General features: G+C 50.0%; 1 protein-coding gene across 8 annotated transcripts in view; it reads right to left on the bottom strand.

The window, feature by feature from the left end:
• Positions 1-24,068, bottom strand: part of Tmem266 (transmembrane protein 266) — a 115,758-nt gene that overhangs the window by 11,060 nt on the left and 80,630 nt on the right. For all 8 annotated transcript variants that reach the window (XM_040729942.1, XM_040729941.1, XM_040729937.1 and 5 more), the window contains 3 exons: positions 13,856-13,912; positions 12,754-12,892; positions 10,100-10,215 (listed from right to left, as the gene is read on the bottom strand). In XM_040729942.1, the coding sequence (XP_040585876.1) occupies positions 10,100-10,215; positions 12,754-12,892; positions 13,856-13,912 (312 nt within the window). The remainder of the gene's footprint in view (positions 1-10,099; positions 10,216-12,753; positions 12,893-13,855; positions 13,913-24,068) is intronic.

Below are 24,068 nucleotides of genomic sequence, written 5' to 3'. Positions count from 1 at the left end.
GGTTCACCTTTCACACCACCCACCGGCAGCCGCGTGCTGATAGAAAAGAAGCAAAGCCTCAGCAGGCGGTGGGTGGCAGCCGTGCCTTTAATCCCAGCACTCAGAGCCAGAGGCAGGCTGATCTCTGTGAGTTCCAGGCCAGCCTGGTCTACAGAGTGAGTTCCAGGACAGGATCCAAAGCTACTCAGAGAAACCCTGGCTCAAAAATACACCAAACACACACACACACACACACACACACACACACACACACACACACACACACACAAAGAAACAAAACCTTAATAGGTACAAAAATGCCATGAGGAAATCTGCTACTTTGCATGCAAATAAATAAAACATTAAAAAAAAACCAAAGCAAAATTCACTTAATTTACAGTGTATGCCCTTATCTGCACTGCATTGCATAGTTTCATCTTGGTTGGTTTCAAGCTACTAGCACAACGTAATGGGAAACAGAGAAATTGCATGATCGATTCTTTCAAGCTAGTAAGAGGTATGGTATACCAACACCAGGACACATTTCACCCCTAGAACATTGCAAAAACACACAGACTTGGACCTTGTCTGTACTGTGGTCTATACACAGGAGGCACCCGGGTACTGCTGAATAAATGAAGTAAAGTTAGCCAGCTTCAACCTGTGGTTTCAGACTGAACCTGACTCTAGTTACAGTCTGAGCTTCAATAGCCCAAAGTAGAGACAAGGATTGTGCCACACTCACTGAGCCCAGATCCCGGCCATAGACTGAGCCCTGATTCTGGTTACATACCCAGTACAGATTCAGGAATCTCAGCCTCCATTCCTGGCCGTACACGGAGCCCTGACCCTGATCATACATGAATGTGGGTCCTTGTTATACTTTCAACCCTAACCTGGGTCTGATATGAACCCCTAACTGCGGCACAGTCACAGTCCTAACTCCTGACTCCAGACACTGGATCTCAACAAAGGAGCTGGCAGGTTCAAGAATGTGAGAAAACATGGCTTGCACACTTTGGAGTGGCCTCTTGTGCAGGGAGGAGAGGTCACTTCTCTAGAACAAAGTCCTGAAGGTCAGTGAGGGCCCATGAGGTAACCTTCCCACGCTCTGTGGGGTTGGAGCCCTGTTTCCTAGGCTGATGGGAACCTCCCATGGGCACATGCAGCCACTTTCTCCAAGGCCATGCATCAGAGTCTGTGGGCCCAGCTAATGGCTTCCTAGGCCTCTCTGAAGGGATGCATTATTGATGGCTTGTAATCGATACTGAGCTGCTCTGGGAAGTCTCATTGGAATTCAGGCCAGCCAGCCAGCCAGAGGTCAGGGCCTGCCCAGCTCAGGACCACAGATGTTCAGAAACAAGTTTTGAACTGAAGACGTGAACATCAAGTCCATGCAGTTTTCTCATTCATTCATTCATTCATTCATTCATACATCAGTAGGGGTCATGTTAAAATTCTGCTGCTTGTTTTGGAATAAAAATGCCTGCCCTGGTTTAAAGGCGAGTCCTGGGTGGTTCCAGGGAAAAGATGGCTTGTATCACCACCTCTGAGAATCACAAATCTTGTCCTGGGGTAGTGCCTGAGGCAGAAATAGGAACATACTAGATGCAGGGAAGGGTTACCAGGCAGAACATGCCACCAGGGAGAGCTGTTTTAGGGACCTTAACCTTTATTTTAAAGAGTAACAGGAAACAACTGAACATTTCCACACAGGCAGAGTGGTGGCATTAGTGCTGTGACCTCTAGGAGCCAGGGAGAGCCCCATGCTGGCTGCAGGCTGGAGGAAGGGAGATGTGGGCCTACTGTGGTGGTCCGGACTTGGACTGGGATAAAGGCAGGGCTGAAGGAGATAAGAGGAAAGCTGGGGTGGTGGGGTGAGAATGTCCCTACACAGTTTGTATTGGGGTGGGGGGTGAGAGAGAGGGCAGCCTGCTATAGAGGTAGCTGCGTTTTATTTTGCTTTTTTCAGATGAGGATCTGACTGTGTAAACTGGTCTACCTGCCTCAGCACTGGGGTTAAAGGTGTGTACCTTGGTGTGCGGCAGGGGTAGGCTTTAGACACTTCACATCAAGAGGATGTAGGGAGGCTGGACGCTCTCAGGCTCCACCCTGAGTAAGAATGGCTGATTCCTTATGGAAGAACTGCAGATGGGCCAGATGGCGTTCCACTCTGGCCACTGGCTGAGACGGCCCATCGGGGTTCCTCTGTGTGCCCCAGTGAGACCCTTAGGCACTGGCTCCTGGCTGTCTGTTACTTAACACTGCTCCATACACCTCCCCCAGCTGACTGAAGGGTTGTTAGAGGAACGCAGGGTGTTGTTAGTCGATGAGTTAATTGAGGCCTGGAGGTGGAAGGAGCCTTCTGTGCTGGGGGGGGGATAGGGAAGGGAAGGCCAGGACCACACGTCTGACAGAAGCAAAGCAGAAGATGGACCCCTTGCCTTTGGCGTCCGCCCATCCTCTGAGACCTTGTGTCAGGGAACTTAGAGCCTTGTGGGTGAGGTGGGGGTGGATAAGCCAAACAGTCCAGATCGGCTTGGTGGCAGCAGAACATGAGGGCCCCACAGGAGCAGAGCGGCTTGGGGGAGGGCCCTGACTGCACCCCTCCTATCACACTGGACACACCCTTTTCTCCTCTGAGCTACCGTTCACTTTCTACCCAGTTCGAGGCAAATGAACTGGCTGAGTCCTGAGTCTTGCCCTAGAACCCTAGCTTGGGGGCTGAGGCTAGGCTGGGGCAATGAAGTTCCGTATCAGCTAATCCTCAGTGTTGTCATGAGGGTCAACCCTGCTGATGATGACGTGAGCCTTTCCCAGAAGACTGACTCTTTGAAGAATGATAACATAAGCCAGAACCCTCACACACATTGTCAACAATACGAGACTGACTAGCATGCAAAGAAGCAGGAAGAGCTACCACAAGAAGCAAAAGCAGTTAATAGAGGTGGATGTGTGAGTATTTAAGCTAACACATTAGGATCTAAAAGGATGAGTGAATCCGGGCGATGGTGGCAAACGCCTTTAATCCCAGCACTCGGGAGGCAGAGGCAGGTGGATCTCTGTGAGTTCGAGACCAGCCTGGTCTACATGAGCTAGTTCCAGGACAGCCTCCAAAGCCACAGAGAAACCCTGTCTCAAAAAACCAAAAGAATAAAATGATGAGTGATACGTGAAAGAAAATGAGGCAAGGATGGTAACATACATTCAGAATTGTAACACCTGAAAAACCAAGGCAAGAAGACTGCAAGTTCAAGACCGGCCTGAGCTACACAGTCCCTTGATACCCTTCCAGTGGAGAACAAGACTCAAACCACACTTTATGATACCACATCAGGAAGAATCCTCAGGAGGTACTACAGCAGTCTGGGCAAAGAGACAGACAGGGTTCTTGAGCTCTAAGGTGGGAGATCAACCTATAAAAATACCAAAATTAATGGTGGCGGAGAGGGAGAGCCAATAGGAGAATACGTTGTGAAAGATGTGAACCCCAACTGGAGCCCCCAAGTCGACGAATGAAGGAATGGGACAGAAGCAATAAGTCACACAGCTGGGAGTATAGCTCAGCGACAGGGAGTGCCCCCCAAAAGGAAGACAAATCTAGCCCCAAGTTTCACAATCCAATGCAAGCTATCAGATCCATTCAAGAAGAGAGAGAGAGAACTTCTAGGCACGCCTAAGCAGGATTGGTGCACCCCCCAACTTGTAGACACCCTGTAGTCAACCTGCTAGAAACAATCAGAAGAAATACCATACCCCCAGGATCTCCAGAGCTCACAAGAGCCTGGCCTCTGACAAAAGTAGGTGTGCAGTGCCTTTGATGACGAAATACAGCAAGTCTTTCACTAGCAAACATTACACAAAAGCCCATCCCTAGGCTAGGAAAGAATCAAAGCACAGTCATGGCCCCACTTACTGTACATCATTAGCTCAGTATTTCTAATCAGATAACCGAATCTGGTCAACAGGGATCCACCGAGAGCCCCAAAGTGTGCATTACTGGAGTGAACCCGGCCCTTCCACGCGCCACACCCAGCCTACTCTGCCTTTAATGGGGCCGGCTACAGAGTCCAATTGACACGGGCTGCAACCTGATCAATGCACACTTTGGCCAGCATCTCGATGGTATCTAATGCAATAGCAATAATTTGGCTCCATTCTGTCAGTGCTGTCTGTACAGGCTGCCCTGCCTTCAAAGCCATCTGCTGCTGGGATGGCTTCCAATGTTTATCTCCATTAGTTTCACCATTGTTGGTAACAATAAAAATCAGGAGACGGTCGCAAACTAATGATTTAGGAGCAGGGTGAGCCTGAAATCGACCTTGGCCCCTTTCCATCCACTGTGGAGATGACTGGTAGATGGCCATAAATTTAAATTATAGTAAAAGGATAACATATGTTATTTCTCTGATGGCTAATTTTATCAGCTAAATAGGCTTGTCACTAAAGCTATCGGCTGTTTTACAAACCACTTCCCATGTTAAAAAAAATAATAATCACTTTACTTCCCTCAGTGGAAATTTTGAAAAATTCAGGTGACAGAAGCTATTGTGCCAAAAAGGAGGGGCTGAAGACTTTTGCAGGGAGGAAGGGAACTCTTTAGAATGAGCCACTGCTGAAGCAGTAGAGAACATGTTTCCTGTTATCCTGTCCTCTGCCCATTCTCTCAGCTCTGGGCATAGCCTCAAAGGTGAGCGGTTTGTGCAGAGCTGTGAGCTTCGCTAGGGATTCTCATACCAGGTCCAGAGGAAGGCCAGCACGGTGGCCTTGGTTCACACCCAGTCCTCTGCATCCACAAAGTCTGCCCTAGCTCCGGCACGGGAGCACACGGTGTTGTATCCCTCTACCTTTTCTGCCCTACACAGGCGTAGAGCTTGGGGGGAGATTCTCTTTTTTTTCCATTGGGGAAACTGACCAGGGAGACAGTCTCTTACAGGGAGGATTTGGGTGAGTAGGACTGTGCCTCCCACCATACAAGAGGGTTATGAGCCCCTAAAACTCATTTTATGGGTTAGGTGACTGTGCAGTGACTTTTTCTCTTTGGGGGCACACAGGACACTATTGTCAGCATCTAGTATCTTTGAGCTATGTAAGATCTGCCAATGAAATAGGGGCAGAAGCAATGCCACCACTTCCAGGCCTGGCAAATAATGACCTGGGGCCAGTTCTCCATTCTCCTTTCTTCTGCACTGCTGGGTGGGCAACACCCAGAGGAGCCACACAGAGGAAGGAGCCTGGGGGCCAGAATAACAGTGGAACAGATCATTCCTTGTTCTCTGTCCACTGCAACCTGTGCTCTGGCAATGAGTTCTCTGTGACAGAGCATTTGTAAATAATGAACGTTATGGAGGTCCATTCAGGAGTATTTGTCCTGTCTCATACATCAAGAGCCTCCTTATGTGTCATTCAGTTAAACTGTCCCCTCACAGCACCCATGAAATAACTCTGTTGTCTCCATCTTTCTAATGAAGAAGCTTATGCTCAGGGGCTGGAGAGGGGGAGCAGCTAGTTGCTAATAAAGCAAAGGTAGGAACCAGTTTGCTGGTAGCTCCTATAAACAAACTTTTGGCACCCTCAAGATTCCTGTCCATTGGGTGCCTCTTTGGGAAACTGATGCTTCTTGCCGGGGGTCTGGGCTGCACTAAGGGGTACACTGGTACCACAGGGCCCCTTAGAGGCTTGGCCCCAAGTCACCCCACAGTGATCCTCAGACCCTCAGCATTTCCCCCAAATCTCAAGGTGAATTTGGCTGGTTAAGGAGAGTTCCACTTCCTTCTCATTCCCATGGAACCCCACAGAGGACAAACACCCCCCAAGTGTGCCAGGTCGAACTGTACCAGTGTGGGCCAAGTGCTGTAGCAAGACCTGATGTCAAACAGCAGACACGAGGCTGTGCGGCATGTTTCAGAATCACAGCGAGAGCCTGGCCACCAGCAAGCATGACATCTCAGAAGTGGCTTTTTTGTTTTGTTTTGTTTTGGTTTTGGTTTTTACGAGACAGGGTTTCTCTGTATTGTTTTGGAGGCTATCAGTCCAGCCGGACCTCAAACTCACAGCCTCCCGAGTGCTGGGACTAAAGGCATGCGCCCCCCTCAGAAGTGGCTTTTAAGATTACTCAGAAGTATGTAAAGTCACATGGACTGAACCACTAATCTAATGGCTTTTGATATTTGAAATGGCCAGGACCAAGAGAAGAGGAGATCCCCACTGCCTCCCTGAAGGATAGCAACCGGCTTCTTCCTCTGGGACCTATGTGTCCAGGGATTAAAACTCTAGCTGTAGTCCCATCAGAGAAAAAAATCAGTAAGCAGTGGCCCTTGAAGCTGAGGGCTGTGGGCTCAGTGTGTTTCACAGTCTCAGCAGTGGACTGCAAAGAGCTGGCCGGGACTCAGACAAGAATGGACCACTGTGTGTCCTCCCTACATGGGTCCTCTGGGCCCCCATTTCCTCCCAGGACTTTGAGGAATGAAAAGGTGTCAAGTGGTCAGCAGGGATCACAGGAATGAGGGAAGCAGAGGGTCCCTGTCCAGACTTGAGCTCTTGTGTGATCTGTGTGTGTGTGTGTGATGTGATCAGTGGGTGTGAGTGTGAGTGTGTGTGTGATGTGATCAGTGTGTGTGTGTGATGTGATCAGTGTGTGTGTGATATGTGATCTGTGTGTGTGTGTGTGACGTGATCAGTGTGTGTGTGTGTGTGTGATGTGATCAGTGTGTGTGTGTGTGTGATCAGTGTGTGTGTGTCGTGTGATCAGTGTGTGAGTGTGTGTGAGTGTGTGTGTGTGTGTGTGTGTTACAGAGAACCCAGAGACTGGCATTTCACTCTCATCCTCAAACTGCTGTATGACACTCCCTTTCCATGGGCTTCCATTTCCTCACCTGCCAAATCCTAGATTGGATCCATGCCATCACAGACCCTTCATCTAAGGTGTGAAGGGTTCTGGGGGTACCCTGGGTGTGGCCTGTGGTAAGAAATGAGATGCCACATGGCAATGAGCAAATGAATCTTTACAATGAAGAAGCCTGTAGTGGTGTCTAGCTTGTGAACCTGTATCGGTGGCCACACCCCTTTGAGCGTGGCTTCAGGAAGCCTGAAGGTGGGAGGAGCTTGAGGTGTGGCTTTCTGGTGGATCAACCGATTTGGTAGGAAGGGCAGAGAAAAGCTCCCTAGGTTCTTTGTATTTTTCTATATAAGTGTTCCCCAATAAACACCATTTATCATTTATCTTGGGTCTAGTGAAATCATTACACCCACAACTTCATTGAGGTGGTCAGGCTGATATCATGCTGACAGTTTGTCCTGTCACCCTTGGTGAGAATGTCACCTTTGCAGACTTCCTTCCAAACAATATTACCAAGAGAAAAACTGCACCAAATCCCAACAGGGAGACCCCATACAAAACACCCAGCCAGTGCCCTCAAAATCATCCAAGTCATGGAGACTAGGAAAGAGTGAGGGACTGTCACAGGGCAGAGCCTAAGGAGACAGGAGGGCTGAAATGGAAAGTGGACCCTGGAACCCATGTAATTTGAATGAGGTATCAGTGTTGGTTCATTCATTGTAAATCATGATGCAGATATAAGATATCAGACTCTGCTTAGGGTCTGTGAGAAATCTGTAAACCTAGAACTACCCAAAATAGTCTTTAAAAAAAAAAGAGCTAAGGTGCATGAATGAAACCAGGGCAAATGTTTCTGTAAGTTTATTCAAAGGGGAGAGCAAAGTGAACTCTTCATTGAAACTGGGACTGACCGCCCTGAGGGGTGGAGAAGTGACTATAGGAAGGTCTTAAATTCAAGGTCAGTCTGGGCTACACAGGGAAATCCCCCTCATCTCGGAAAATCAATTTATCGGTCTAGCAATAACTAATCAAATAAACCTGTGTATTTCACGTTTACTCGTCCGTTTCTGCGTGTGAGGCATATAAGAATTCCGCTTGGAGCTGTGAGAGACGAGTCATGGCAAAGACTAGAATGGTCTGGGCAGGCTATGTGGACAGCAGGTCGGAGATTCTGGAAACACTGTAGATTCCTGAGGAGTCTGGCCAGTGCCTGCAAGGGTGTCGCCCTTCAGCCAGTGCAAATCAGGCTGCCCCATGCCTGGCATGAGCAATCTTCTTTTGTTTTTGTGGTGTTTTGTTTTTGTTTGTTTTGTTTTTGTTTTTTTGAGACAGGGTCTCATTATTTAGCTCAGACTGAGAACTTACTACTTAGACCAAGCTGAATTGAGCTCTCAATCCTCCTGCCTCTACCTCTAAGTGCTGGTACAGACACACACCACAGGCTCTGAGCTATGTTTTCACTGAGCCCAATAGAGAACATGGAGTAAGGAATGGCCCGCAACCAGGTGGGATGGCAGAGAATAGCGTTATAGGTAGACACCCAGATCTGTCCCTGGCTCTAAGAGGGGGGCACCTGGATGATTTACTGCTCAGATTCATTATTAAAGCAGTTGTATGTGTGGGGGGGGTGAGCAGACAGTTTGAGTGAGCCCCCATTAGTCAGTATTTAAATCTCATAACCACCCTTTGGGGATTTTATTGCTACCTTCATTCTTCAGATTAACAAAACCAAGGTTCTGTCAGTGCCCAAAGCCGCAAAGCCACTAAGCAACAGGACTGGCTCAGAACCAAGTCTGTCCCCAATGGCCATTCTTGATCACCCCACACGCTGCTAAGATCCACAGCTGACACATCTCCTTCGGGGTATCCGCTGTGTGGCGTCTCAAACTTTGGCTCATACTGCGATGTGGTGTTGTCTCTGGCCTGTGGGACGCAGGCCCTAGCGTTGGAGACAGTGGCCTGCTTCCTACTCTCTCTGCAGAAGCTGAGCCCTGCTCCACCCGGCCACCTCCCCACCCTCCCTCTCGGTCCACGGGGACTCCAGCCGTCTGTCCTCTGCAGTCCTAACTGAGATGACAGGTTTCAGGTGCTTTTTAAATTAAAGCAGTTCATTTCTGTTCATCTCTTTTCCAGATGTTACTATCTAGCAAGGATCTTTATTTATTGCTCTTTCCTGTGTGACTCTGAGGAGTTCCCTCTCCAGGACGCCAAGGGAAGAGTCTACGTGGGGGGAGTGACATGTTTGGCACAGGACACAAGATGTGCTGTGAGTTGGCCATTAGGCTTTCTCCTAGCCACGAAGCACATCTGTGACTGTGGCTTACGGTAGGGCTGTGCTCCGTCGGGCATCTGCGAATTTAGGAGGGGCTATGCAGCCCTGTGCCGTCCCTCTCGAGTTGTCAACAGCAGCAGTATTTTTTCTGTATACAGGGGACCAAGAGCTCTCTGATCCACGTCAAGCTGGTTTCTGGGCGATGCTTCCAGCTGTCCCCTCTCAGTTTCCCAGACTCCCAGCCTACACCCAGGCCTGCTCTCACACAGGGGGTTGCTATTACCCTAGGTTTCTGTCCACACCTGTCCTCTCCTACCCAGCCCCCAGAAGCAACCATGAAGATGAGGGAAGATTAACATTACCACAGAGCCACTTTCTCTTTCCCCAGATGCCTTGATCAGCCCAGAGCCCCTCCAAGCTCACCCTGCCCTCCCACTGCCTTTCCTAGATCACAAGGGGCGTGGCCTCTGCAGCCCAGCTGGGTCCCCACTCTCATGCTGTAAACTGGGCCTACTGCCTTCTCTCCTCCCAAGTGGCTTTGTTCAGGCCGGCTCCTCCATAATCCCTCCCTCCAGTCATGGCCTACAGGGCCCCTGTGAGGCATGCATGGCACCAGACTGCTTCTACATATGCTTTGACCACTAAATGCAGTTAGTTAAAGCTCCTGTGAGGAGAGGACTGGGCCATATTCCATATGGAATGGTGTTTCTAGTGCCTAGCGTAAGTGCAGGGGATGATCTGAAGATGACGTGTGCACTGGGGATATTTCCTAGGGTCAATTTGTGGTGACATCCCACAGCTTTCCACACTCGACGGCTGTGGGAGTTTACGACTGAGGAGTAAAAGGAAACACTGAACACTTCTACCGAGACCTGCCGGGAGAATCGAGCCTGGGCTGGGGCTGGGGCACAGCTGGAAGCCAAGTGAGGCCTGTTGACATCTGCAGCTCCTAAGCATTACAGGGTTCTCAGCAAGACATGGACAGAGATGGGTAGATCTGAAAGTGTTACCCCTTGCTCCTGACAGATTTGCGTCAGTCTCTCCAGCTGCTCCTCTTGGATGGCCTTGGTTTTCTCGTACTGCTGGGTGACCATCTCCACCTCCAACTTGACCGGCAGGATATAGGCTGGAAGACAGAGGGAGCCATGTGTGTGCTGGGGAGAGGCAAGGCCAGCATTCAGCCAGCAGTGGCTTCAAAGTGCGGATCTAGTCTGTGGAGCCGGGGTGTGGCAGAGCATCCAGAAAGTACAGAGGGGCCACAACCCAAACTCAATTTCTTCTTTTACATAGTAGTGGAGCCCTGACTTTTGGTATAACTTTTAAGAAGAATGACGATAATCTAGCTTCCACTATAGTTACAGTGGCCATAAGACCAGCTCTGGCAGAGTTGAGGCTCTCAGATCCTGCAGGCATAGGGTGTAACTGAAACATAGCCTCTTTGGTTTCTGGAGATAACCCAACAATAAAGGCTAGTTCTGAGGTAGGCAATAGGTAGACAGACAGACAGACAGACAGACAGACACTAGTTAGTTGTGGGGGAGGGAGGAGGGAATCTCCTTTTGCATTGCACCTTCTCCGTCTATCCTCCCTGGCTATTATGAGGAGTGTTGGTTGGCACTGGTTCAGCCATCTTGGACCACGGAGTGACTCTGAGAAGTAGGTTATGTGCAGCACAGCAACAAAATAGGAAGTATTTTTAGTATGCTGAGTAGAGAGCAAGAGCCAAGTCACCACCCAGAGGGGGTGAGAGACATCTGCCACCTCCTGAAGACTTCCGTAAGAGAGAAGTAAGCAGTAAGCGTGTGCACTCTGTAAGTCAGTGATATTCTGGGTCTCTGTTACAGATTATCTACTTACAATACACAGTGAGATGAAGGGGAGAAAACCAGGGCTCTGAGTAAGGGGACCCCATGACTTCTTAGCTAACAGAAGCCCCACAAGCCCTGCCCTTGGGGAATTTCTGAGCTCAGCAGCTCAAGGATCCGCAGGAGTCTCAGAAGCAACTCCAGATCTTGACCTCTGCACTTTACCCCCTGGGGTCTCACTCCTTTCAAAGCCCAGCCCTTTCCTGTTTTTCAGAAGGCCCAGTGAGAGGTCAAATGTGTCTCTAATCACTATATTCTAGGGCTCTCCACACCCCATCCCTGATGGAATGAGAACCTACAGCCTCCCACCTCCAAGCTGTCCCTAACTGCTGTTCCCTGGGCTGTTGCTAAAACCAGTTTGTCACACTCAGGGTGAGAACAGAAATTACCAAGTGTGAGCAGAGGAGGGGACAGTTCAAAAGAGGCCTTCAGCCTCCACTAGTGAGGGGTGGGCAGCGACCCACAGCTGGCAGGGGCTAGAGCACTGTTTATGCCCGAGGGGAACAGATGTTCTCACAGACAGAACCAAGAATAAGACACTGAGCAGGAGGGATGGCTCAGACAGCCAAAAACCGCACTGTGTGTGTGTGTGTGTGTGTGTGTGTGTGTGTGTGTGTGTGTGTGTCCTGGGCTCTGAGCACCATTCACAATGTGACCCTTCTTCTTTGACTTTGTTTCCCCATCTGTCAAATAAGGAGAATGTGTTGGATGAGCTCCTCAAGCCATCCCAGATTGGGTAGATGCCCCACATTCCAGTTCAGTGAAGATGCTATAATATAATGACAGACACAGCCAAGCCTGGAAAAGAGCCATTGTCTTCCTGTTCATAGGTAGAGAGGGTGAGAGGCTGTCCTCTCACAGACAGAAGACCCAGGAAGTCATCCTGCCTGCCTTATACTTGCCACGTAGACATTGTTGTGAGAACTCACTGTCGCTGCAGCCAAAATTCAGGGCTGGAAAAGAACTTAACAGTTATCATAGTGGATCTACACTGTGCTCTGATAGTCCTTCGGGTGCCTCTCAGGATGAGGAGAGGGTATGGGGGCCTTGGGAAGCACTGGGCACCTCCTGCGCTTCCTCTTCTGAGAGGAAGCAGAGTGGCCTGGCCCTTCTGTAGAGGCAAGCCTCCCTGCAATGCTCTGTATCTGAGGACCACCTTTGGGAGCCCAGGGACTTGGGTCTTCTTGCATTCTCGAAGGATGACACCAGAGGTCCTCTCTGCATCATTACTGTCTTTACCGCGTCCCAGTTGTCTGACACTATTCTTCAGGGTTGAGGTCCAGTCTTAGGTGAAGGCTGGCCTTGCAAGAACATGATACATAGTTGTATCAGAGCTGGGTGTGGTGGTACACACCTTTAATCCCAGCATTTACTTGGGAGGCAGAGACAAGTGGATCTCTGTGAGTTCAAGACCAGCCTGGTCTGCGTTGCAAGTTCCAGGCCAACCAAGGCTACATAGTGAGACTCTACCTCAAAAAACAAAACAAAACAAAAACAAATGAAAAACAAAGCCCCCCAAATAAATAGTTGCTTGGGAATGGGGAGCAGGGCCCTCATGTATAAGTGTGACACATGACATGCTGAAGAGGCAGGGCAGGCTTGGCTTTCTCCATGGAATGGGTCACACTCTCTACCCAACACCGACAAAGCACTCTGAGTCCTCCTCTCAAGTGACAGCTACAGCCTCTGCCTCCTCACACACAGACACACAGACACACAGACACACACACACACACACACTCACACACACACACACACACACACACACACACACACACACACACACACCCGCCACTCACCATCAATGACTCTCTTCACCCGCCAGATTCGGAACATGATGATGAGGCTGATGGCATCCCAGGGGCTTCTGGGTCCATTAGCTACAGTGGATGCCACCATCGGGGCCAAGGACAAGATGATCACAGCCCCATCAAACACCTGAGAAAAGAGTGTACGTCAGTGTTGTGTGGCAGGCTGGAGAGCAGCCGGGAAGGCCATTGCTGTAGGCCATGTTCTCCAGGTAACCTGCCTCCCAGTCAGTCCATCTCCAGCTGCCCTGCTCTCACTCTCTCTGAGGGACTCTTTCTCCAGGATGTGACCAAGCATTCTTCATACTTTTCATGACCTCAGCCACTCTCCAGTTCTAAGTTTGGACAACCTTAGGCCTTCATCCCATGTCCTAGGCCCTGGGCAGAGACTGTGGAGAATCCTTCACTGACAAGATGGGAGCTGATGTGGTGCACGCCTTTAATCCCAGCACTTGGGAGGCAGAGGCAGGCGGATCTCTGTGAGTTCGAGGCCTTGGACACTGGCTTTCTCTCTGCTTGCCCTAGCCAGGCCTTGTGTGGGGCTCTCTGAGGCCAGGCCATCTGTGTGGGCTCCTGGGTTTTAGCCCAAAGATACTGAAGTACAGACAGGAGAGAGACCAAAATGTAGCCAATACTGGATACCTAAGCCTAACCTGGCCTTGGCCTATTGCTCAAAACACGGGCGGGAACACGGGCGGGAGCCGGACTCCAGCACTGCAGGGGCCTCTTCCCAGGCCCAGCCCCCATCTCCCTGAAGCAGTGTGGATGCCCAGGCTGAGAGCAGGGGTCATAGATAGCTCCCAGCCATGTTCCGCCACTGGATAATTTTTAGAGTAGATTTCTTTTCAAAGACATCTCAAAGGCTTTTCAAATGGATTCAACTTTAACCATGTATGTTTTGTGAATCTCAAGGGAAGTTTTATAGAAAATCCTTCAGCTGGAAAATGCCTGGGTTTGCCCCCTCCCAGCCTCCACCCCCTCGCACTCCACCCAAGTGGTACCCCTGTGGTCAAATGCAGGCTGGACAGAGCTCTTGGGACAGATGAGACAACATTCCCAGCTTCCAGGATCTGGGGACAGAAAATGATCATACCTCTATTTTGTTCTTGATGTAATCCCAGATCCCCAGCACCACAATCCGTAGGACAGTCTGAGGACAAGGAGAGAGAGACAGAGGAGACAGACAGAGATTATTGTTCTCTCCACAAAGAAGGTTCCAGAGCTCACATCTGGAGCTCTGTCGTCTCCATGTCCTATCACAGGGTCTTTACCATTCCCTGTTCAATCCTCAGTCTACACACACTCCTCATTCCCACTACAAGAGCCCAGGTCCAGTGCAGGGTGACCTTGCATCCTGTGGTCCCTCTGTCCTCAGGCTCAGCGTCCCCCACCACTCATCTGTGTGCTATCCCCTGGGTATCTCTTATACCAGGTTCATTCAAAGCCCTTCAACTCTCAAAGCACATACAGGATACACTCCAGATCCCTTAGAATGAATGATACCCAAGACTCTGCATCCCTCTTCAGCATCATCTCTTGCCACTCCCATCATGACAAAACCACTTACAAATTTGCAGACTCTCTTCTCCTCTTACCTGCTCACTACGTGATGGCAAAGGGTGAGAATTGATTCTCTTCACATCTCTCTGTCCTGCACTAAGTCTTCAGCATGGCCACATAGCTAAGCATCTCCTAGCTTTTCTTGTGCTTGGGAGGGGCCATGTGACTAAGTTCTGACCAATGACTGATGAGAATCACCCTGTATAATTTTGGGGCTGTGCCCTTGAATAGACTTAGTTCTGCTCACTTTCCTCTCTCCCTCTTCTAGAATGTGGGTGTGGGTGTGTAGGCATGGTGGTGCCTTCTTTTTTTTTTTTTTTTTTTTTTTTGGTTTTTACGAGACAGGGTTTCTCTGTATTGTTTCAGAGGCTATCGGTCCAGCCTGGCCTCGAACGCACAAAGATCCGCCTGCCTCTGCCTCCCGAGTGCTGGGATTAAAGGCGTGCGCCACCACCGCCCAGCTTGGTGGTGCCTTCTTCAGTGAAGAGGGCATAAGGAAAGAGGTGGACACCTGCTGGGTCTTCACCAGCTCCAAGCCTACACATGAGTCTTAACTGTTTACTCAACAAAACCTGTTCTTCCAGCCTTAACTACAGGGGGTACGAAGAGTTCTGGGTGGGCGTGGGGCTTCCAAGGTATCTTGAGGTCACACAATAATGGCTGACTGTGTCTTTGAGAACTCTCTTCTCTGGGTACCACTTTTCTCTTATGCTGGTGGGTGAGATGACACAGTTCCAGACACTGATGAGACTAGCACCTGCCAACTAGGATATGCCTATAAGAGCCAGATGCTGTCCCAGCCTCCTCACATGTGAGTCTCATTTTACCAAGAGAGACAGAGATTACAGAAGCTGCCCAGGGCCCTAAGCAACCTAATTTGCTACTTGGAGCCGGAGGTTTCTCTTTGTACACGGCTATTCAAACTGGGTAAAAACACACATGTTCTCCTGGCTTCTTTTCTTGCTGCCTGTTTTCCTCATACGATGTTGGACTTGAAACTTGGTACTTTTATCTTTTGAATGTCACATCCATCCGCAAGTTCTGGGGCTTCCCTGGCAAAAAGGCCCAGGCTGGGAGAAAGGAAATGGCCTGGCCTAATCTGACCAATGGGATGGCTTGTTAGTGCATAGCTTCCAAATTAAATATGCTCATGTGTGGTAATTAGCACCAGACCCTTACCACAACAGTCAAATGAGATCTACACCACTCAACAGTAAAGTCACCCTCCCAGCCCCTGACCGCCTCCGATCCATAGACACAGTTCTACAGTTCTATGTCTATGATTTCACTCCTCAGGAACCTCACTCACGAAGAACTGTTATACTTCTTCAAAAGCAAGGCTGGGGATGTGGTGGTGCATCCCTTTAATTCCAGCTTTTGGAAAGCTGAGGCAGGTGGATCTCTGAGAATTTGAGGCCAGCCTTCTCTACATAGCAAGTTATAGGCCAATCAGGGCTACACAGTGAGATCCTGCATCAGAATAAAATAAGGCTGGTCTTAGCTGAAAAGACTATAGAATATAGGGTCAGGAGGTGGGGAAGAGTGTGGTCAGGCATGAGTGAGAGGGAGGGGAGAAGAGAACAGCAGACAGCTCCTGGGGCCCTGGTACCCCGGGAAGGGTGTGGGCATCTAACTTTGTGGGCCACTGTGGTACGAGGGAAGCAGTTGGAGCAGTTTGGGCACCACCGCCTGCCTGACTTCCTTGGTGGCCCATTTGTGCACCTGACCTCCAGCTCTGGGAGACTTGCTTTCCTAAGCCAGCAGAAACTGTAGCCCAGACATCTACGAGGAGAAGGACTCAGGACGCTCTTCGGCAAGCAATGGCCTTGAGTCAGCTATTGCCAGTTGGTCAAAGCCAGAATGAAAACCCAGTTCCACAACCTCCCACCTGCTGGCTGATGCCTCATAGCATCCTTCCCTCTGCAAATGTCCGCGCTGAAAACACGTGTGCGTAGACCAAAGGATCTGCCCCATCACATCCTCTGTCTCTGAGAATAGGTTCCCAACATGCAGTGACACTGCTTCAACAACATCTGGGGGGTGGGGGCTGGAGAGATGGCTCAGAGGTTAAGAGCACTTCCAGAGGTCCTGAGTTCAATTCCCAGCAACCACATGGTGGCTCACAACTATCTGTAATGAGATCTGGTGCCCTCTTCGGGCCTGCAGGCACACATACAGACAGAACACTGCATACATAATAAATAAATCTTTAAAACACCAGATTCCTGGACTCCCAGGGAGACTCAGGACACCAGACATTGGTTCAAGGCCTAGACTATGCTTTATACACAGGGTTCCCACAGAGCTCCAGTGGGAAGCTCCAGAGCAGAGAGGCTTTGCGAGAAGTGCGCGTCCCAGCCCAGGCTGCTGCTTTCCCACGGCGGGTGGGAACCAAGGGTTAACAGCCCCTTCATTCCAGGCTGGCTGCCTTCATGAGGTGGCTAAGATCAGCAAGGCAGGGAAGAGCCCTGCTGTGGCAGAATATTGTTTTAAGGTGTGTGACTTTTGTTTATGTTGCATTTGTTTAACTACGTGAAGCTGTGATTCTTTGCCTGTCTGAAACACCTGATGGCCTAATAAAGAGCTGAACAGCCAATAGCGTGGCAGGAGCAAGGATAGACAGGGCTGGCAAGCAGAGGGGATAAATAGAAGGAGAACAGAAGGAAAGAGAGGAACAGAAAGAGAACAAAGAGAGGAGGACATCAGGGGCCACCCAGCCACCCAGCCACCCAGCCACCCAGCCACCCAGCCACCCAGCCACCCAGCCACCCAGCCACCCAGCCACCCAGCAATCCACGGAGAGAAAGATTTACAGAGGAGAACAGGAAAAGCCCAGAGGCAAGAGGTAGATGGGTTAATTTAAGAAAAGCTGGCTAGAAACAAGCCAAGCTAAGGCCGGGTATTCATAAGTAATAATACTGTGTGTGATTCATTTGGGAGCAGGGTGGTGGGCCCCCTCAACCCCCTTAAAAAAGAGTAAAGAGTAAAAAACATTTAGTACTACACCCTGTCACACCTCAAAGACGCTGCACTTGGTATTTATTTTAAACAAGCTCTGGTCTGTATGAGGCGCAGGCACTGAGGTTCAGGGGGCAGGTAAATCTTCCCACCCCACCTTTTCTCCACCCAGCTCCTTAATCCCTACGAAAAGCTGACTGTGAGGTGGCAGGAAGGGAGGGGTGGAGTCCTCTGCTTTGCATCTGGTCCAGGGGCCTCCTGGCTGTGTTGCATCTGGTCCAGGGGCCTCCTGGCTGTGTTGCATCTGGTCCAGGGGCCTCCTGGCTGTGTTGCATCTGGTCCAGGGGCCTCCTGGCTGTGTTGCATCTGGTCCAGGGGCCTCCTGGCTGTGTTGCATCTGGTCCAGGGGCCTCCTGGCTGTGTTGCATCTGGTCCAGGGGCCTCCTGGCTGTGTTGCATCTGGTCCAGGGGCCTCCTGGCTGTGTTGCATCTGGTCCAGGGGCCTCCTGGCTGTGTTGCATCTGGTCCAGGGGCCTCCTGGCTGTGTTTGTGGCTTGAGACCCTTCCCTGAGGGAATCAGCCTCTTCGCCTAGGACAGTTTGGAGATCTTAGCAGACAGAGAAGAAGCACCTACTAGTATACACATCAGCTTGGGGCGCAGTTTTGAGAGGCGCTCCTTCTGGCTCAGTGCTTCCTGAGCACAGGGGCAGCACCCCAGTCCCTAGCCCGTGGCCAGCAGTGCTTTAGCCTGGGGTTGGGAGTGAGTGGGACATGGATCCCTGAGCTGGAGGTGATCCTGGGGGGATTTTGGACAAGTTTCCCTTCGGGTTAGAAGTTAAATGAGAGCAGTGAGAGGAAACACTGAATCAGGGCCCCAACGTACCCAGCAATAAAAAGGAATGCGGGTGTGGTGTCTGTCAACCTGACCACACCTGGGATTAACGAAACCCAGGCATCTGGGTTTACTTGTGAGGGATTTCTCTTTATTGGGTCATTTGAGATAGGAGGACCCAACCTAAATCTGGGTCACACCTCTGAGTAACTCATATAGAAGGGCATGGAAGAAGGATGTTTTTGCTCTTTGCCTGCTTGGCCTTGCTCCCTTGGGCAAGTTCATCTATTCTGATCCTAAGTCGTTCCTTCCTTATAGTAGAGTCTTTTTCTTTAGGATTCCAACATATACTGAAAACTCTGAGACATCCATCTTTGGGAACTGAACAACTATTGGATTCTTGGACTTTCCATTGGGGACAATCATTATTGGACTAGCCAGACCACAGCCTGTAAGTCATTCTAATAAATCCTCTGTCTCTGTCTCTCTGTTCACCATAGGAGTTTTTGTTTGTTTTTTAAAGAGCTGGACAGACTACTCCATGATTAAGAGCACTTGTTGTCCTTCCAGGGAACTGAATTAGGTCCCTTTGGCTCCAGGAGATTAGATGCCCTCTTCTGGCCTCCAGGGGCACTACACCCAGGTACACAAACCCAAACTCAGAGGCATACACATAAAAGCTTGCAAAGTGACAAGTATCTTTTGAGAAATAGCACAAGAACACATCACTCTCTGTAGGTTATTCCCTCTAAATCCCTGGAGATAAGACTGGGGGCCCTGTAGACTGCCTCCTCCCAGGGGCCAAGGGTGCAGCCCAACCAGACACAGCAGTTGATCACTGCAGGGGCCCTGAGCTCACAGGTAAGTTGACCTCATTGTCTCTCCTCTTCCCGGCTATTGTAAAGGAATGTGTGCAAGGCTTACGGGGTAAAGCAATGGGCAGCAGGTATGAGATTGTGTGTCTGCCAGCTAGGCAGACAGAGCACCTACAGCGCATGGAGCAGCGTCCCAGACCTTGCTGAGCAGAGAATGAGCAAGGCTTTAGTTCCAGAGTCTCCTCTCAGCGTAGAAATATTTTCAAGTCTAAAAATTAAAATAAATAATCCTTTGTGGGCCACATGGGTCTACTGAACCGCTGCTCCCCACCCTTCTTCCCAGGCGAAAGTGCTAAGCAAAGGCAACTCTCGGGACCCTGTTGCAACTTGTCTGCAGCCCCTGATGTTGCAGTAAAATGGTCCTCAGGGTTACTAATGAGCCCCTGATGCCAAAGCCCTAGAGAGTGTCCTGTTTGGCCTGTGTTTACGGGCAGTCTGTGGTGCCAGCTGTTGCCCCCTGGAAGAGGACAACCCCCTTTTCCCTTCCCATCCCCTCTTGACTCTCTTTCCATCTCCCTGGCTACGTTTTCTCAGCTGCATTTGAAGGTTTCCTCGTCCTCTGCCTACACCAAGATTGTCTCCCAGGGCTGTTGCCTCTCTTTCGTTCCCTGCACCCTTGTCTTACCCACCTCCAGCCCCAAACTCTGTCTCCAGCCTGATTATCTGTCTAAGCCTTTCTGGCTCAAAGTCTTAGTCCCTCTCAGCTGAACCACCCTCCTAACTGCTCCGACAGCCCCGACTGTGTCCCCAAAGCTTTATCGTGACCCCTTTGCCTAGAGCCCCAACAGCTCCCACTTGCTGCAAGGCATGGACCTCTCCAAGTCTGTGCCCTCTCCCTCAGCAGCTCTCCAGAGATACCAGTTCTAGCTAAAAATCTCTGACTTAAGTGTGCCATCCCATACCCTTCAGGCTAACATTTCACGTGTGTAAACATGGTCTCTGGATGGAATACATGGAACAGCAGGAGTCGTCTGGCTCCTTGTTATCCTTTCAAATATTCAGTAAATCAGTAATGTCAGATAAACAAGTTTCCTAGTGAATCATAAAATATTCTTCAACTTAGAATCTGTTTTCTTTTCTATAATTTAGTTTTATGTTACATTCTTGGGTGTTTTGGCTGCATGCATGTCTGTGTGAGGGTGTCAGAAGCCCTGGAACTGGATTTATGGGCACTTGTGAGTTGCCATGTGGGTGCTGGGAATTGAACCCCAGTCCTCTTCATGAAGAGCCATTTCTCCACCTCCAGAATCTATTTTAGTGTTCCTGGTCTTGATCTCCTTACAAGGCATCCCTGTGTTTTGTTTTTAAATGCTTTGGTATATTAAAAACACTCACAGAAACATCCATGAATCCAGTTCTTCAATAAGCCAGCAAGCCAAAACGATGCAGACTCTGAGTGCTGGTTATTGGTTGACCATTATGGCAGGAGTTGCTGAATGTTATTGGACAGATACCAGCACTGCACTCTTCTCAGAGAAGATGACACCAAAACTGGGTTTTTCCTTTTGAAATAAATATGATAAAAAGAATAGGGAGCCGGGCAGTGGTGGTGCATGCCTTTAATCCCAGCACTTGGAAGCTGAAGCAGGTGGATCTCTGAGTTTGAGGCCAGCCTGGTGTACAGATCTAGTTTCAGGACACCCAGGACTACACAGAGGAACCCTGTCTCAAAAAAATTGTAGGGAATAGCCAGTAAAATATTTGCCATGTAATCATGAGAACCTGAGTTCAGTTCTCAGGAGCCAAGCATGGCATTTGAAGACAAGCAGACCCTGGGGTTCACTGGGCAGCCAGCCTAACTGGTAAGCCACTGGCCAGTGAGAGACCTTGTCTCAAAAACACAAGGTGGACAGCTTATAGAGACTGCCCTGAGGTTGTCCTTTAGCACCTCTGTGAGCATACAAAGGAGTACACACACACACACACATGTGCATACACAAAAGATAATATTTCTCAAAGAATAAAAAGGCTCCTAAGGGCCGGGCGGTGGTGGCCCAAGCCTTTAATCCCAGCACTCGGGAGGCAGAGGCAGGCGGATCTCTGTGAGTTCCAGGCCGAGCTGGACCGACAGCCTCCAAAACAATACAGAGAAACCCTGTCTCATAAAACCAAAAAAAAAAAAAAAAAAAAAAGGCTCCTAAGATGTCAGTAAAATAGGGTAAGTGTGTTGATATGCATCATTCAGCTGAGTACACAAAACCAGGCAAGCATGCTTTCTATTTGGGTTTTATACTTAGATACACTGAGGCATGTTTGAACTTACTTAATTCACCTAAAAAACTGTCTGGCAAGACAATGGAGTCAAAGCCACTTCTGACTCTCCAGGAATCATGCCACAGCAGCAAAGAAAATACAGAGGAATGTCCGTGCTCTCAGCCACAGCTACAAGGCCACTTTCCCTGAATGTGTGAGAGTGACACTCATGCCGAAAAAGTGAGTGATTCTTCAGTGTGACAGAAGGCAAAACCCAAGTGGGGAAGAAGCCCCTGGGGAATCTGGCTGGCTCAGCAGTCTGGAGTGCACAGGGCAAGGTCAGGGGCTGGTGCTGGGAGCTTGTTTTCAAGTCTGCAAAGAACGGTTATTTAGCAAGTCCCTCGCATGAGCCAATCAGGACACGGGTTCATGTTCCTGTTGGGAGACCACACTGTGGCAGGAGGGAGAAGGGTCACTGGACACAGATGAAATTAACAGTGGTTATCTGTGGTTGGGGAGGCTATCAGGAGGAGTTTGCTTTCCTATTTTGTTATGTAAACGTTTTAATTGCTACATAGGTAAAATCATTCTTATAAACAGTAAACCAATTCATCAAGATGAAGTCTGAGACTGCCTGGGTATAAATGAGGCACAAGCAGTTAGCAAGAATGTCTGCTCTGTGGCCTCCCAGTCCCTCTCAGCCTAACCCTGATGGCTGAATGTCAGGTCCCGTTTGTTTGAAAGCCAGGTCAGCAAGGCTATTTTCCTGGCAGAATGCCGTGCAATTAGAACATCCCAGATCCTGGTTTGGTCCTAGCCCTTGGGAGCTCGCCCGTGTGGAACTTGCTTGAGTAACGCAGCCCTCCTGCTAGCCGGGAGAAGGCAGGCCATGGCTTCTCAAGAGACCCCTGGCTCTCAGCTGCACTCCTGGGTATGCTCCAGAGAGGAAGGGGCCGCTGAAGGGAGGACATTTCCACCACCCCCGCCCCTAGATGAGAAAAGAGGGCTGGTCACCCCTGGCTTGTGCTCAGAGGCCTTGTTTGGTTTGACCTTTTTACTCAGTGCCTTGGCCCTGATCTCTTCCCCAGATTTCTGGTTTCTTCTCATCCTGCCAATGCCAGGCCCCTAGAGGGCAGTGATGAGGCAGGTTAGACACCCAGAGAGCTGGGTCCAGTTTTGACCAATCCTGTCATAACTTCAGACTGCCTTCTCATTTATACAGTGTGAATGCAAGTACATGTGTGCGGGCATGCACGTGTGTATCATGAGACAAGGACTCATGGATCCCAGGCTGTTCCTTGAACTTTCTTTGTAGCAGATTACTCTGAACTTCAGTTCATTTTGCCTCTGCCTCCTGAGTGCTGGGATTACAGGCACTCACTACCACACCCGGCTTGTGGAGTGCTGGCTCTGTGCATGCTGGGTGACCAACTAAGCTATATCCTGGCCCTATGTGGTGTTTTATAAGGACCACACTAGAATCCTAGCAGGCAAACACTCAGGCCTGAAAAATCGTGGAGGGATACAGGGCTTTCTGTTAGAGGTACCCCAGTCATTGTAAGGGCACAAGTGGCTCATATTCACCAACACTATGCTGTGGGGACATGTGACAGCTTGCTGGCACCAAGATTTGATGTTTGGTTTTCATGCTCTGTGGGTCTACAGAAGCCCACCCTTGTTATCCAGGGTGCCTCAACAGGAGACCACTGTACACAGCCCCTCATTCATGGTGGACAGACCATGTAGGGAGAGTTTTCTCTGCTGTGCTGATAGACTAGCTCCGTTCCATCCTCTCACCAATGACAAGGTCCAAGGCAAGGGACTAGTCCTTCTCCTCACCCCCACAGGCTCTGCAGAGAAAGCTGAGTCTGTGGGAAACCAGGACCCCTCCCCAGTCTGCGGGGGTTGGCCGTCAGGTCTCTGAGGCTTCAGTCCTGCACACAGGAGCTGTCTGTTTCAGGTGGTTTGTCTCTGGCAGTGACAGGAAGGGGATGCCAAATTAACGCTGCGCAATAAATTCTGCGAAAGCCAATAAAACCAAAGCAGAGGGCTAGCGGGGAGAGCCACAGCAACTGATTAAACATTTTTGTTGGCAGTCACAGGCATGGGCACATTTTCCAAGGTTTGCGTCAAGGAGACATCTGGCCCTGGCCCAGAGATTTGCAGGAGGGAATCCTAGCAAGTAGAGACGAGGGGTCAGGCAGGGCTGGGCCCTATGGGGATCCTAAGCTACTGATCAGCCCCTTCCAAGCTACTGAGCGCCACCAGTGGCCTCAGTAGACTGGTTGGGACGCTTTCTGGCCAGTTCTGTGAGCTTTAGGAGTCAGGGTCCATGGAAGACAGTGTTTTGTGCTTGGAATGTCTGCTACACTGTGCAGCCCCACCCAGACTCAGCATTCTGAACTAGAAGGCTAAGGCCCAGACACCTCTGATTGTTAGGGAGTCAGCAGAGCTATTGGCTAGGCCAGAGAAGGCACCGGGATTCTGGACTCTTGGATCCTTTGACTGTAACATAACCCTCTCATTTCACAGCTTTTCCCATGCTATTTCTCTTCTCCGGGTCCTCCGCCTCCCTAAGACTGTGCTGTGCTTCCTGCCTCCCCTGTCCTAGCAGCTGCGCGTGCCATGCCTGTGTGTTCCCAGCAGGCTCTGTATTCTTATTTGCGTTTATCTTTCACTGAAAGATGCTATGGGGGTCTTTGCGGGCAGATGTGTACCGCAGTGGAAGGTGGGGGCACCCAGGTAGAGTGGACAGTGTCTTAGCTGACCTACTCAGTCCTTGGCTCTATTTGGAAGAAATGGTTCCACACGAAACTCTCCTGCCCTTCTTATCCTTCCTGGAGGCCCAGTCTGAAACAGCTGCAAGCCAGTGTCCTACAAGCACACCA

This window comes from Mesocricetus auratus, unplaced genomic scaffold, assembly GCF_017639785.1.
Source record: "Mesocricetus auratus isolate SY011 unplaced genomic scaffold, BCM_Maur_2.0 Super-Scaffold_100022, whole genome shotgun sequence".
NCBI lineage: Eukaryota > Metazoa > Chordata > Mammalia > Rodentia > Cricetidae > Mesocricetus > Mesocricetus auratus.
The sequence above is the reverse complement of the archived record's forward strand: the minus strand, read 5'-3'. Positions and strand labels throughout refer to the sequence as shown.